This window comes from Sesamum indicum, linkage group LG2 (assembly GCF_000512975.1).
Source record: "Sesamum indicum cultivar Zhongzhi No. 13 linkage group LG2, S_indicum_v1.0, whole genome shotgun sequence".
Lineage (NCBI taxonomy): Eukaryota > Viridiplantae > Streptophyta > Magnoliopsida > Lamiales > Pedaliaceae > Sesamum > Sesamum indicum.
The window spans coordinates 10,656,305-10,672,643 of record NC_026146.1 but is presented as its reverse complement, the minus strand read 5'-3'; the positions used below and the strand labels follow the sequence as shown (position 1 = coordinate 10,672,643).

The 16,339-nt window shown below is 29.9% G+C and overlaps 1 protein-coding gene across 1 annotated transcript; it reads left to right on the top strand.

Moving 5' to 3' along the window:
• LOC105155736 (cation/calcium exchanger 1) lies at window positions 8,340-10,625 on the top strand. The gene has a single exon (XM_011071666.2). The coding sequence runs from the start codon at window positions 8,620-8,622 to the stop codon at window positions 10,375-10,377; it is 1,758 nt and encodes a 585-aa protein (XP_011069968.1). The 5' UTR covers window positions 8,340-8,619; the 3' UTR covers window positions 10,378-10,625.

Sequence of the window (16,339 nt, the reverse complement as noted above, 5' to 3'; positions counted from 1 at the left end):
TCTGTTTGTTTGTCTTATCATTTTCAGTTTTTTGTGGAGAAAAATATATTTTCAATTTTGTATAGGTACTAATCTGAAATGAAAATATTAAAATTAATTAATGAGATTGTATTTTATATTGAATTATGATATCAAATTAATATATTTCCAATGACAAAATATATAAACAAATATATTTTCACTTTAATTACTATTTCAAAAACTGAAAATTGAAAATAAAAACACATACGAGCAAGGTCGAAGATTCCCTCAATCAAAATGACGTAAATTAGCTTAAAATAGTCGTGGGGTATTTGTAGAGTCAAATACCCGTACTGATCTCAAACTTCTAAGTGTCTGGTGATCGACAATTATCGAGTCGGATGGAGCCACACCTGACCCGAGTCGACTAAAATTGCGATTCTTTTCTTGTCTATGAGGTTCTATCGAGGGTAATTTTATTTTTTTGAAAACTCTCATGTTAAACGTTATCAAACCCGTTAATGCGCGCGTATATATTTTAGTATGAGCCATGTATGTTGCACGTAATGCTTGTTACCTTGACAGAACAATAATTTAAAAGTTTAATTAAATAAAAATATAAGGTATTCATAAATTTTTAAAAATATTTATTTTAATAAGTACTTTATAAGTGACAAAATCTTATTCATTAAGCTTAATGAATTTGAACTTTTCAAAAATTATTGCAAAATCTTTCTATTGAATGAAAATTGAAAAGCTAAATAACAATATAACTAAATAAATTGCATGTAAATATATGATTCCATTATTCGTTTGCTTGTTAAATTTTGTTGGCAAAAGAAATCCTCTTGCTTGGGTTCTTGAACTGCTTTTGTTATGAGATTATTAATCATCTCCCTATTGCTTGCGTTTAAATTTCAATGCCGTCTTTCTTATTCATAGTTTACTATTTCCATCGTCTTCTCAAGATACTATCACATTTTTGGGTAAATTACATTTTTGGTCCCATAAGTGGACTTGTTTCGAATTTTAGTCCCACATTCAGGCCAATTCACACATTATATGTGGGATCAAAATTGGAAACAGGTCCACTTATGGGACCAAAAATGTAATTTACCCTTATTTTGATTGTATTGACTAACAGAGAGAGCAGCTGTCGTTATCAAGAATCCCTCAATGGTCATCAAATTGAAGAAAAAAAAAAACACAAATGGAACTCAATGTGCGAATTTGTCTGAGTGTGGGACCAAAATTGAAAATATGTCCACTTATGGGATTAAAAATATAATTTATGATTCCATAAGTGTGGGATCAATGAGGTAAATTACATTTTTGATTCCACAAGTGGACCTGTTTTCAATTTTGGTCCATAAATGGACCTGTATGGGACCAAAATTAGAAACAGGTCCTTTTATGGGACCAAAAATATAATTTACCCAAGATTAATGTAACATTTTCTTGTTCTTAGGAAAGAATAATAATAAATAGAAAAAAGTAATATAGAAACATAATGGTAGTTTTATTATTTATTGAATGTAATGATTTTAAAAACAAATCTTCTAAAAATACACTAAAGTATTAATAATATTGGCTAGACATATATTTATAGGTGTGTATTGTAAAAAACAACAAAATGCAGAAATAAATAATAAAAAATATAAATTTTATTCTAAAATCTACTTTCTCATTCTTATGATAGAAGATTTTTAACACAGAAGACACCTTTGACATGCCAAAAATATTAATCATTAAAAAAGTTAATATTATTAATTAGAAGATAAAACAAAACTCAGATAAAAAGATATAATTTTAATTGAAAGTTATAAAAAAATATTAAGTAGGGCAATAATATAAATTAGTCTATTGTTACTTACAACTGGGCGTGGAAGACATAATGCAGTATGCTTCAATCTTTGAACAGTCGGGCTCAGAGCAAGGGAAAATGGTGGCGGTTGGGGTTGGTCGTCTTCTTCAGGGATGGGGAGTGTTGGGGATTAGGAATTTTTGTCTGAGAAAGGCTTCGATCGATTTGAGAGGAAAGAGATTTCTTCTTCTTTTATTTTGGGTTTTGGATTTTATTTTTGGTTTCTTTTTTCTTTTGTGTTTTTTTTTGCTTTGTTGGCACTTATTTTTTACACCACAGCCACGTCAACAAAACCCCGAAATTGGAACCCTAATTTGTGTCCAGGTAGGCAGATTCCGATATTTTGAAAACTCCGGTCGCCAGAGTCCTTAAATAGCCAAAAAATATTTAATTCTTGGATGTTATTTGCTACCCCTTTAACTAGAATCCTTGATTTGCTAGGCCCCTAACATACTGGACAGTAAATGTAATTTAGCTTATTTTTTATGTAGTGAGATGTTGCTTAATTCTTTTTTATTTATTTTTAATTAAATTTTATTATTACAAAACATATACATGAGTAATTTGAAAAGTTTTGATTTAATTCCCATTTTCATTCCATTGGTATACCAAACATAGGAATAATATACCAAAATCATTCAATTTTTACTTTTATTCCATTCCTAAGTTTGTCTTGGATATAATATCAAGAAGACTTTTGCGTATTCAATGGGTAGGGTAAAAATAAAGTACATAAAATACTTAATCTATACTAATAAAATAAAATCCTTTTTTACTCATAAATAATGGTTACTTATACCGCGATACTAATTTTTTAAATTATCAAAATATCCCTTATGTATTTTTTAACCACCCGTACTTAAATTCTTCTTCTCATCTATATATCTATACTAATTGGTACGTCTATTCTGTTAATTTTTTTTATTTACTTTTTGAAATGTGATATGCTGATTTATATATATTTTTTATATATAATTAAAGCATAAAAAATTATTTATTTTATGCATGCAAAATAGCGTGCTATAATAACTAGTTATTACATATCTAAATTATTTATTATCCATTAAAGCTCAAGGCCTTAGAGGTTACATTTTGGGTGATAAAACGTGAGTTGTCTAAAATGTGCTTACATATTCTTATTTCATTTACAAATAATCATATCATTGCATAATTAGTTATATAAATAATTTTCTTTCATGTATATTTAAAATTAATTTATTTTACCAATTTTAATAAATTATTTATTTTATGTATTTTGGAATTATACTTAATTAAATAAATGTAACCTAAATTTAAATTGTACACACATATTAAATATATTTCAATTGTCAGTATTTATTAAATATAAACTTGGATGTATAGGGTAATGCTCAACAGCTGACTAGTATGAGAGTGTGCTTGGCTAAGATTATTTGAAATATTAAGATAATTATACTCCTCTCTCCTAATGTTTGATGTGATTACACGTAAATATTTTGTGGTTTGAAAAACTCTATTTAGCACTCATAAGGTTTGCTTCTGTCTAACAAATAAGTTAGTTAAAATTTGTTGAATTTGTTGATACTAACAAAAAAAAAAAAAAAAAATTGAATGAGAATTGATACTTACCATCGATTGACTGATTATTGACTTATTGCAGGTCAAATAATTTTTTTCGGGCTAAACTAGCCTTATATCGGTGAAGATAAACATCTTTCCATGCATTAACGTGTGAAAATGAATGGGGCAAATTTGAGCATAAAAAGATTTATTTGACATGTAATAAGTCAGTAATAAGTTAATTGGGTTAATATAGTTTTTTTTTTTATTTTTTTTTTGTTAATATCAGCAAATTCGGTGAATTTTAAGTAACGGGGAAACTTATTTATTAGACAGAAACAAACCTCAAGAGTGTTAAATGTAATTTTTCAAACTACAGGAAATCTACGTGTAATTACACCAAATCACATGGGAGGGAAGTGTAATTATCCCAAAAATATTTTATAAGTTCCTACATCTTATGATATGCTTTAAAAACTTAATATGTTAAATTTTATCTGGAAAAAATAATTTCTTTAAAATGTTAAATAATTTGTAGAATTTATAAAATGTTGGGCGTTTGGAATAATAAGATCTTTTATTGTACTAAAATATTTTTAATAGAATTTAGAATTATGTAACAAATATTTTTACTTGGAGCCAAAAATAAATAAATAAAATATATGAAGCATGAAAGTGAAAATTAGCAAAATAATGATGGTGATTTGCTCTCTTAATTAAGACGTTAAATTAAAAAAACTCAAAAGATTCTTTCTTTAAAGAAAAGAAAAGGATAGGTTGAGCATATCTATTTCTTTTTAATAGTACATAGGATACATTACAACATGCTCTTTTGAAGTTTGGTATAATTATAAATATTTATCGTTATTTGTAAAATTACCAACACCACCATGATTTTAATAGCCTTCCAACAACCAGCCCAATCCATTAGTTTTCATCAGATGTTTATCCATTTTTTGTGGTGAACTGACCAAAGTATTCTTGTAGAACTATGAATTATAATGTTATTCGATTTTTAAAATTTTCTCTAAATTATTTTATAGACTAAATAGACAATTTTTTAAACTTTCGAAAATTATTCTGCCACCTCATTCTATTTTTCTATATCTTTTTATTTCTTTAAAAAAAAAATACAATAAGAATAAAATTGATAATTTGAACCTCTATTTAAAAATTACGTAATTTTATCAAATATCAAACAGTCATTTCAACTCATTTTGTTTTATTGTTCTACCATCACTGTTCACTGAAGAAGACATGCTTTGCTTGTATGTGGGGGACGGCGGGGGCGGCTAACCTTATCTTGCTGCATTTCTTTTCTAGCTCCCTTTCCAAAAAATTAGCTGCGCTATTAATCACGTTATAATCTATTAATCATGACATAAAGAAGATTTAATTTTATATAGATAAATGTAAATATTAATTCCTCATAGAGAAATACTTGTTTGAATTAATTTTGATCAAATCAAAACAATCACAGAGCACGTGTATCATACTTATTATATGATTGATTAATTTTCCTGATCTTTACACCATTCATACGATAAGTGTATCGCACTTGCCAAATAATTAATTCGGATTCAACCGAACTAGGTCAGGACCAGAATTTCTCATTCGTCATATTAGGCGTAAAACGTGTACACATAATTGTCTTCTCGCTGCTATATTCACTAATCACCATAACACGTAATACTTGCACACATATCATCTGATAAATACAGCTAAATATAATTAGTATTTTAAAATTTTTATTTTTAGCCTGTCACCAAAACTTTTTTTTTTTTTGGGTTTTTATTATAGATATATAATAAAGAGGTTGAGAATTCGAACCTCTTTAAGTATTTACGTTGTATTTTTTTTTTTTTTTTTGTACTTATTAACTCTTTTAGATATTTTATGAAATGTTTGAGAGCGTTTAAAATGTTATGAAATATCTTATAAATATTTTTAAAATTTGAGATAATAAAAATTTATGTGCACTTGTTTAGAAAAATTGTTATATTTTTTCTTGAATTTTGAAAAAAAAATTAAAATACTCTAAAAGTCAGAACGAATTTACCCGCAGTTATTCATATATTTTTCTCTTTTTTCAAATAATTTCTTTTAGTAAATATTTCGAAAAGCTCCTTGATTATATTATACATAGTAACATATATACTTACCAATGTCCTATATTTTTTTAGGGTAAATTACATTTTGCTCCCATTTTTACGTTTTGTCATCAAAATTATTTTTTGTGTCGATTTATTATCTCAACTTTGTAAAATTTGTATTTTATCATATATGATCATTTTCTTATTGATTCTTTTGCAGGAAAAACATCACATGTTGTGCGTATGTGAAAAATTTCGCATAACATAACCCTTAAGTATCACATGTACATTGCATGTAATGTTTTTTCGGCAAAAATTTATTTGAAAAATAGTTAAAAAGGCAAAGTGCAAAAATTCGTAAAGTTGCGATGGTAAGTTGATAAAAAAAAAACAGTTTAGATTCTAATGTGTAGAAATAATCATAGTTCAGATAACAAAATGTAATTAATCATTTTTTTTTTGTATCTTTATAGATATTTAAATCATTTTATTAATTAAAAACTATTGATTAAGAAATTAATATGACATTACTACTAATTACAATAATCCAAAAAAGGAAATTGACCACTAACAGTACATTCTCGACCTTTTTCTTGAAATATATGTTTGTTGTAGTTTGAATAGCTTCTTATTGTTCGAAAATTACAAATATTTCCTGATGCTTAATAAAACTACGTATTTTTTTATGGAGGCCCAAAATCGTCAACTCTGTCCAACTTGTTGTATTTTTCTTAAATAAATTAAAAAATAAAAAAAAAGACGAAAATGGATGGAAAAATGTGAGAAATTATATATAAAAAAAAATGTCCACTTAGTCCATAAAAAATTCAGAAAATTTTAAAAGTAAAATTATAATGGGTAAAACACACTTTGATCCTCTGAACTATTCTTGATGTGATTAATATCCCCCTAAATTAACAAATATAATATTTACCTCCTTGACTCGACAAAAAATTGATATGTAACTACTCATTTTTGGCTAAAAGAATAAATAGTATTAATGACTTTATTACCAAATTAATAGAAACTTTTCATAATCTTTTTAATGTATTTATTGTACTCATTCGTTACGTAACTTTAATTCTGTATAAATATAATAAAATTTAAATTATTTAACTCACTGATTATATTTTATTTTATTACAATTAAAATATATGTTTTTCAATTAAGAAAATTTTAATTCAACTTACAATGCAAAAATTGTTAAGAAATAAATTATTTGAAGTAAATATATATATATATATAACGTAAGGGCAATATTATCCAAAAATTTTATTTTAGAGGGTATGTGTTACATTTGTTAGTTTAAGGGGGTAAATGTTACATCAAGAATAATTCAGGGGACAAAGTGTATTTTATCTAATTATAGTTTACAATGATATTAATTGTGATCAATTCACAATAAAAATGAATAAAAAACTAACCCAGACTAACAGATTGCGGAAATTGTTGGACGGTATTAAAATCAATGAGATATTCGTAATTTTTCAAACAATAAAAAAGTATTTATAATTATATTAAATCTCAAAAGAGCTGGCTGTAATTTACCCTTTTTCTAACATCTTCTAAGAAATATTGAATCTAATGTTGTTACGGATCAACCAACTTGGATTTAAGGATTTTAAATATATTACTGTGTTGTCTAAAACACGGGTTCTACAACGCATAATCTCTTTTCAATTTTAGTTTAATTTAATTATATATATATATTTATTTTAGAAAACACACATGTCTATGACATATTGATATGACACCAAAATATTAGAAAATTTTAATTCAAATCAGATTTGCTTGGATATAAAAGGAATTAAATATAGTACACTTATTGTGTGATTGGTATACAGTTTAGAAAAATTATCTAATTACATGACAAATATATCACATTTGCTCTGTAATTTATTTGATTTGCTAAATCTGATTTTAGTATAAGAACTTTTCCAAAATATCATCAGAATCTTCAACAGAAATTCATTCAGACTATATTTTGTTATATTGAATCAATTATATAACAAGTACAATAATACATGTGATTAAGTACTATTTTTAAATTATACATAAATCATAGATATATATTATAATTATATATAGTATAATTATAGTGAAATTCATTCAAGGGATAATTATATTCATACCCCTTGATCTATGACATGTTTACACAAACCACCCCTTATTTTTTTGAAAAATACATACACACCCTTAAACTTTAGATCATTACACAAACTACCCCTATATTTTTTGTTGTCAAGGTAGTTTTTGTGATTATACAAAGAGATAGTCCCTCTCCTCCGAAATTTGATTTAATTATACGTAGATTCCCTATAATTTAAAAAATTACATTTAGTATTCATGAGTTTGCTTCCATCTGACAAATAGATCACTCTATTAGTGAAAATTCACTAAATTTGATGATATTAACAAAGAAAAATGAATAAAGGTTAATATTTACCATCGATTGACTTTTATTGACTTATTGCAGGTCAAATAATTTTTTTCTAACTAAACTACCCTTATAATGGTGAAAATATAACTCCTCATATGCATTAATGTGTGAAGACATATGGGGGTAATTTGGTCATAAAAAATTTATATAACTTACAATAAATCAGTAATAAGTGTAAATATAAATCTTTATCTGGTCTTTTTTGTTATTATCAACAAATTCGGTGAATTTTGACTAATTGAGTGACTTATTTATTAGATGGAAGCAAATCTCAAAGGTGTTAGATATAATTTTCGAAACCACAAAACGTATGTGTATAATTACACCAAACTTAAGAAAAAAAAAGTGTAATCATCTCTTATATAAAAGATGAAGTGATTTGTGTAAACATGCCGTAAATCCGAATGTAAATATAATTATCCCTTGATTCAAATATGAAAAATCCAATTTTGGCTGAACTTTATTCCAGAATCCTGCCCCCTCTCCCCACCCCCACCGCAACCTTTCAATTAGATTGAAAATGAAGAAAAGAAGGTCTCCCAAATCAGTATACCTCTGCTACAAAAAGACAGCCTAATTAACTCATAGTACCAACCACAAACCTGGACCAAACATTCCTACCTCGGTTACCACCCCACCCCCACCTCTCTCCATCTTTAAAGCTCTTCTTTCCCAATGCCCCATCCTCTTAACTCCTCTCCACTTCTCCTCTCCCCACATGAATGGATTTTCACACCACGATACCTCATCAGCACAACAAGTACAAACATGCCTTCTCTCTCTTCCTCAATCTCTCTTTCCTCTTCTTGCTCTCTCTCTACATCATCTCCAAGAATCCCACCTCCATTCACTTGATGAAGAACACTGATCGTGATGATCAGGCCGGCAGTACTGGAACGTGCAGCGACGTTCGTGAGCTCGTCGATCGTAGATCAAAGTGTGCGTACGTAAAGTCCCACAGCAGCTGCTGGGGTAAAGGCTACCTGAATTATCTCCAGATCTTCTACTGCAGTTGCATGAACATGCCTGCTGTCGGATACTCGGCTCTTCTCCTGTGGCTTGCGGTGTTGTTCTACGTTTTGGGGAACACCACTTCCGACTACTTCTGCCCGTCTGTTGAGAGCCTGTCGAGAGTGATGAAGCTGTCCCCGACGATAGCTGGTACCACGCTCCTCCCACTTGGCAACGGCGCCAACGACGTTTTCTCGAGCGTAATCTCGTTTACTCGCGCTGGGGACGCGGACGTCGGCCTCAACAGCGTGCTCGGTGGCGCATTCTTCATCTCGTGTTTCGTTGTCGGGATCGTTAGTATTTCGATATCTTCACGAGGGATTAGAGTCGACAAAAACAGCTTTGTCAGGGATGTACTCTTCTTCGTTTTGGTTCTCTGTTCTCTCCTCGTGATCGTTGCATATGGGAGGATCAATCTCTGGTTTGCCTTGTGCTTTCTTGCTGTCTACTTTCTTTACATTGCGGTTGTTTCTGTGATGCATTTGTTCTGTCATAAGGAGGAATTGGCGGCTGTCTCGTCGGTTTTAGATGAATTTGGGGCAGTCGGAATACCATTGCTGGGCAATGTTGATGAGGAAAAGGGCCTGGAATCAGGAAAGGGTTGTGATCATAAAGCTCAAGAACAGGAATCAGGAGGTGGAATGGGGTGTCTGAATATCGACAAGTCATCGTGTTATTACTGGAGTAGTTTGTTCTTCTATGTTTTAGAATTGCCACTTTACCTGCCAAGAAGACTCACAATTCCTGATATAAGTGAAGGAAAATGGTCTAAGCCATTCGGTGTAAGTTCAGCATCATTATCACCAATACTATTAGCTGCCCTTTGCAGCACACAAGGCGAAAGCGTCGATATTAAGGCCAATTTGGGAATTTTTTTGGCATCAATCATAGTCGGGACTGTTCTTGGGACGTTGGCGTTCGTTTCAACCAAGAATTCCGGCCCACCAACGAGATTCCAATTCCCTTGGCTGGCCGGAGGATTCTTAATGAGCATCGTTTGGACATACATCATAGTCGAGGAACTAGTTTCTCTATTGGTTGCATTGGGCAACATTCTTGGAATAAGCCCTTCAATCTTGGGAATCACTGTCCTAGCATGGGGGAATTCACTAGGGGACTTCATATCCAACTTGGCTATGGCATTAAAAGGGGGTGTGGACGGGGCACAAGTAGCAGTGTCAGGATGCTACGCCGGTCCATTGTTCAACACATTGGTGGGATTAGGATTATCACTTGTATCCGCGGCATGGCGGGAGTACCCGAATGGGTACGCAATCCCGGGGAATATTCATGATCTATACGAGACTATAGGGTTCTTGATGGGGGGATTGTTGTGGGCACTTGTGATATTGCCAAAGAGGAATATGGAGATGGACAAGTCTCTAGGTATTGGCTTATTGGCAATATACTTGTGCTTTGTGTTCCTAAGGGTTATAAAGGGTGTTGGGCTACTCAAGCTAGGAGAATAGGAATCAACCCTTCTTTTGGTTGAACTTCAAAGAGGTGGACATTATTCTCCAATGTTGTCAATGTAGCATGTCCATAAGTACTAGGTTGTAATTATTTTACCCACCCTAGAAATTAATGTGTACCTAACTTCATTTTTACTTTGATTTTTTAGTTTGGGTCTGAAGCTGCATTGACTACGATTATGTAAAACACTATTTTCATGAATTTTTGCCCCTGACATTTAATATAAACAATCATCACTGTAAAACCATTTCTCAATAGTCCATATTTATTCTTTCTCTATCTCTTTATAGAATTTGTTTTTCAGAAAAAAGATATATCAACCACCAATCATCAAATTTTAGATTTTCAAATTTCATAAAATACCAGTACATGTAAAACGTGAGGAGTCAAGCGTATTTATACTTGCTATTTATATATACCTGAAACAAAACGAAAGCTGGTACATCGCCCGACGACATATATACCTGTTTGAGATATATATAAAACCAAAAAAAAGAATCGAACGTGACCATGGATAAATTATTAAAAAAAATACACACACAAACACACACTAAGATATTGATGCAAATAGTACCGATCATTGTTCACGTGTTTTCCATCAATAATTGGTTTCAATTTTGGAGTTTTCTTACCTACATGCATCACATTAAGACAGATTGGTTTAGAATTACAGTCCAATACGACATCCCATTCAAAATAGTGACTGAGTTCCAAGAATTCCGATAGTTTTCACTGTCAGAGGGACCCCTACTGCTGCATGATATTCCCTCTTTGGTTTTAAATTAATGTGTACGTGACGTGGTCCAAGAAATCAACTTGGTTCCACTTGTGCTCATTTCTAGTGGTCTCTATAATTATGAAGTTTCACAAAATTCTAATCTTCATTGAATTTAATTAGGTTTAAACTAATTATATGATAAATGCAATAAAATTATTATATAATTGTTCTACAGTTCAAAAAAAGTAATCAATCACATGTCAAGTGCCTAATATTTAATATATAATTGATTTGGTTATGGGTAAGATTCTATACAAAAGAGGTGAACAGATTTTTATAGAGTGTCTGCACTTTACTCCTTGTATCAATTTATGCGAACGGCCTCTCAATCTTTATTTGAAAGATATCGACCCCACATTGATTTTGTTTTTTTTATAGAAATTTATGGGATGTTTGGAAATACATTTTAAGTGAAATCTTGGTATAAAAGTCCATTGAAAAAAAAAATCGAATGTTTGGTTGTTAAGATTAAACGTACTTTCAGAATAGCACCTCAAAACATCTTATAAGATATTTGAAAGCTTATAAGCTCGTGAAAATTATTTGATTTTTTTTTTTTTTGGAAGAGCTTATAAAATAAGATGTTTTGGAATTATAAGCTCTTTGGAAAAAGTTAACTTCGCTTAACTTTTTTAAAGCATCTTATGAGATCTTTAATGTTATTATTCGATAAAAACGGCACTCGTAGTTTTCTTAATATTTCACTTTTATCCTTCGTAGATAATTTTGCCTCCCAAAGCAATATTATCTATTTATATAAGTTTAGATTCTAACAATTTGATTATTTTTTCGGTCATCATTAATCAAACACTCTAACACCTGATAAACTCTCATATTTTATTTATCTAGATATTTTAAGTATCTTTAAATTATGAAAACATCTTACAATGAGAATCAAACACCCTATATATATATAGGTCACATCTTGAGAAGTCCATTTTCAAGAAGTGACAATTATTAGTTGCTTTTTCAAAAATGTTCTCACTATGTGAAAGTGAAATTAGTGATTTCTCCATTTTGTTTGTGTTCTCATTTTCATTTTTTAATTTTCATTAAAAAAATATGTATTTTTAATTTTGTATAAATTTTAATGAGAATGTGTTTGAATTAATTAATAAAATTATATTTTATATTGAATTGTTGTGTCAAATTAAATATATTTTTAACGAAAATACATATACTATATATATGCTTTCCAATGAGCTGTTTATTTACTTAATTTTTAGGATTGCATTCGATAAGAGTTGAAATTGAAAAGTTACCTCAATAAATGAAGCGTCGGGGTATTTATAGCTCCAGAGGCGTGTCATCATCTGGGCGATAGTGTCTTAGATCAGACGGCTCCTGTTAAGCCGGGTCTTCCTTTCTTGGGGCGGGTTCTGCCCGACCCGCTTGAGTAGGATGCGGATCTCATACCAGAAAATTACAGAAATGCCCTTTATTAAGGGTATTTTTGGTAAATTAGGATTTTTCCCATCAGAACTGTTGTGTCAAATTAATATATTTTTAATGAAAATACATATAAATATATATATATATATATATTTTTTTTTTTCCAATGAGTTGTTTATTTGCTTAATTTTCAGGATTGCATTCGACAAGAGTTGAAATTGAAAAGACATGTCCCTTTAAAAACATAGGATAAAATTAGAATAATACAAAAAAGATGAAAACGAATGGTATTGTCCACGAGTGGTGTAGATTTAAAACTAAAATATAGGAATTTTAAAGAAGTTGTACAAGTTTGACCTATCTTGTTTGGATATTTGACATAACTCCAATACCCTAACTTAGCTTGTTTCTTTCACTAATTTGAACCTAAAAATTTAAAAAAAATTATCAATTTGACACTTCAATTTATCAAATATAATCTTTTTCTGGTCAGATTTATTGGAAAAGCCAAAATTGTGTCTGTCGTAATTTTAAGGATGAATTATAACGATGTGTCATGAGATTTGACATAATTGTGAATACTCCTCTTGTTGTTTGAAAAGTTACAAGTACCTTCTGATATTTGATGAAATTATTTAATTTTTTTATGGGGGTATGAAATTGTAAATAGAATTATAATTTTAGTTTACAAGGACATTTTGGTCAGTTCACCACAAAAAATGGATGAAAGCCGAACGGAGACCAACATAATTGACTAATTATTAGACCGGCGTTAAAATCAGGATTGCATTAATAATTTTTCAAATAATGAGAAAGTACTCGTTATCAAACATCATGAAAAATAATTGTAATTATTATAATTTTAAATTCAGACCATCTCGATGACATGTTTTAGTTGGACTTGAAGCCCTTCCCACCCCGTCTAAAACCCACACCTATCCAAATCAAATTCTAGACCCAAGATCCAACCCGAATTTGATAAAATACACTAAACAAAAGTTTTGATACCCAATTCAAATTTGATAGTTTAGATTCGAACCCGTTGGATTCAAGTCGGGTTTGAGATGGGCGTGCTGTATACCCGCTCCACATGCCATGCTCTAACCTTGGAGTTGGCGTTTTCAGTAATGAGGCTTGAAACTTGACATTCGACAACGTACGAAACATGACGTCTCTGTCGATGCGTTTTTGGCCATCCACACTGTTAAATTTGCTGTCTTTCTAAACAAAAATCACTTGCTAACAGTTTATTCCATTACCATTTCTTTGGTTCTTTCACCAATTGTTTTGTCAGGTAAGTCCGTGACTTACCACACGTGCTACTCTGAAATTTATTATTGAGTGACGCAATAAATAATATATATATATAACGAGTTTTTATAAAATTTATCATAATTATAAATATTTCTTTATTATTTGAAAGTTTTCAACTACCCCTTAGAATTAGGGGATATATGTTAGACGACTGTTAAATTCAAGGGGTAAAAAACACAGAAGTATTTGTAATTATAACAAATTTTAGAGATGCATATCATAATTTACCCAAAAAAATTATGTTCAGAGGTTAATGAAAATTCCACTCCCTGAATCTTTCAGTAATACTAATAAACAAATAAATTATTTTTTACATTATAAATGATTATGACCTAACAATTGCAGTGAATTGATATTTACATCATGGTCAAATAAAAAAATTTAAATTTTTAATAACAATTAATTAACATTGCCATTGTTTTAGATGTGGTCAAAATATTTGGAACAGAAAGATCATAGCTAATATTTTGGCCTCCTCTACAAAAAATAGTGGCTAGTAGTTGTTTCATAGTTGTAGTTCATTGGTATTCTCATGATTTTCCGTGAACCATGGTAATTATGCATGGAAAAAAAAGATAAACTACAATGAGTTCTCTTTAGATTTGACATAATTACGAATATTTATCATTATTTAAAAATTTACCAATACCTCCTGATGTTTTTGTGTAATCCTTGGATTAAGGCCTAGAACGGTCAATTTTGCTCTTGTTGTGTTTTATTTTTTCTTTTTGTTGAAAAATAAAAAAAATTATCCATTTAATTCATAAAAAAATTTAAAAAGTAAATAAATAAAATTGTAATTTATGCCAATGAGGGTATTTTGATTAGTTTAAAAAAATTAGATGAAAACCTAATGGAAATTAATAGATTGAGTTTGTTGTTAGATGACTATTAAAATCAGAGAAGTATTGATGATTTTTCAAATAATGAAAGAGTAGTTGTAATTATATCAAAATTTTAGAAGAACTCATTGTAATTTATCGGGAAAATAAAACAAGATAAAATAAAATAAATTAGACGGAAAACTACAACCACAAATTTGAAGGGTAAAACAGGCAAATCAGTAAACAGATTGTGACCCTTGCTTTCAATTGATCAAGAATGTGACTGAACAGAAGCGATGAGGACGTTGTTCCATCAGAACGAAGCTTTCGAAAACCCTAAAATAGCCCAATCTCAATAATTCAATGCTCACTTATAGAAGCTGATAACTTGATTGTACACTTAGAAATGTCATGTCATGTACCATTCATTTTGACACTTCAATCAATACAAATAGTTACATTTTTCTAAAAAATATTCACAAATTTAAGCAATTATTGAAAATATATTTCATGAATCAGTCATTTTATAATGCAGATTTTAGCTTTTATTTGATAAGTAATATGATTTATTTACACTTTAATTCGATCAAGAGGAGGATTTATGTGTGAGTCTCGATGTAAGACTCGTTAAGGAGCCGATGTGCACGAGAGCGTGTATGGAGTTTTTTTTTTTTTTTGGGTAAATGTAATTTTAATTAATAAGTAAAAAGATATAGTACAACAATGCTCCTTTTCAGACGGTATCCTCAGTAGGCCAGGGAATGCACCACAGTCGACATAATGCATATGTACTAATCGAACTAGCTAACTCAACGCTATGAATACGCTGTCTAACATCATTTACAATTAAATTAGCTACAGTATTGGGCGCCTTCTCATCATGATGGAATCGTCTCATATTCTGCTCCCTTCATATGTGGTACACAATCGCATTAAGTAAGGCACGACATGCAATATTGATGATGTGCTTCCCTCGTTATTTCCTTGTTGCCCACTCAATATTTCTTGCCCAACCCCTATTGGGCCACTGGAATCGAATAATGCGCCGAACAGAGTAAATACATTGTCTACTAAATTTGCACTGGAAGAAGAGGTGGTCGTGTGACTCTACCATATCATCATTACAAAGCAACGTGCATGGAGTTTCCAGGTTAGAATATTGTAAGTTTCTCATCCCATGTCGGTTGGGAGATAGGTCCTGAAAGTATTCGTAATGTGAGATTATCCCTCAACCTTAATAATAGATTGTTATGGAGGAACGTGGGCTCGTGACAATATATATAATTACATTTACAAAATTTATCTTTTTATTATAATAATAAGAATTATAATTTTTGTATTAGTAATTTGTAGTACATCCTCGTAACCCTTTATTTAAAATAAAATATTTATAAAATACTTTTTATAGACGGTGAAAAAAATAATGATATAATATTAGAGTAGAAAATGCATAAAAATTGAAAAAAATATATCAAAAGATACTGAAAGAATTGAAAGTCAGATAAATAAATAAATAAATAAATAAATTTAAGTTAAATTTAAAAAAATACAAAATGACAAATCCAAAATGATAAGATACTAAATGACCCTCTCCCTAAATAAAGTATAGATATAATTAAAAACTCAGTTACCAGATAAGACCCCACAAGG

What these genes read in the sequence shown, in the direction of transcription:
- LOC105155736 (XM_011071666.2), top strand. Translation starts at nt 8,620, where the DNA reads ATGGATTTTCACACCACGATACCTCATCAGCACAACAAGTACAAACAT.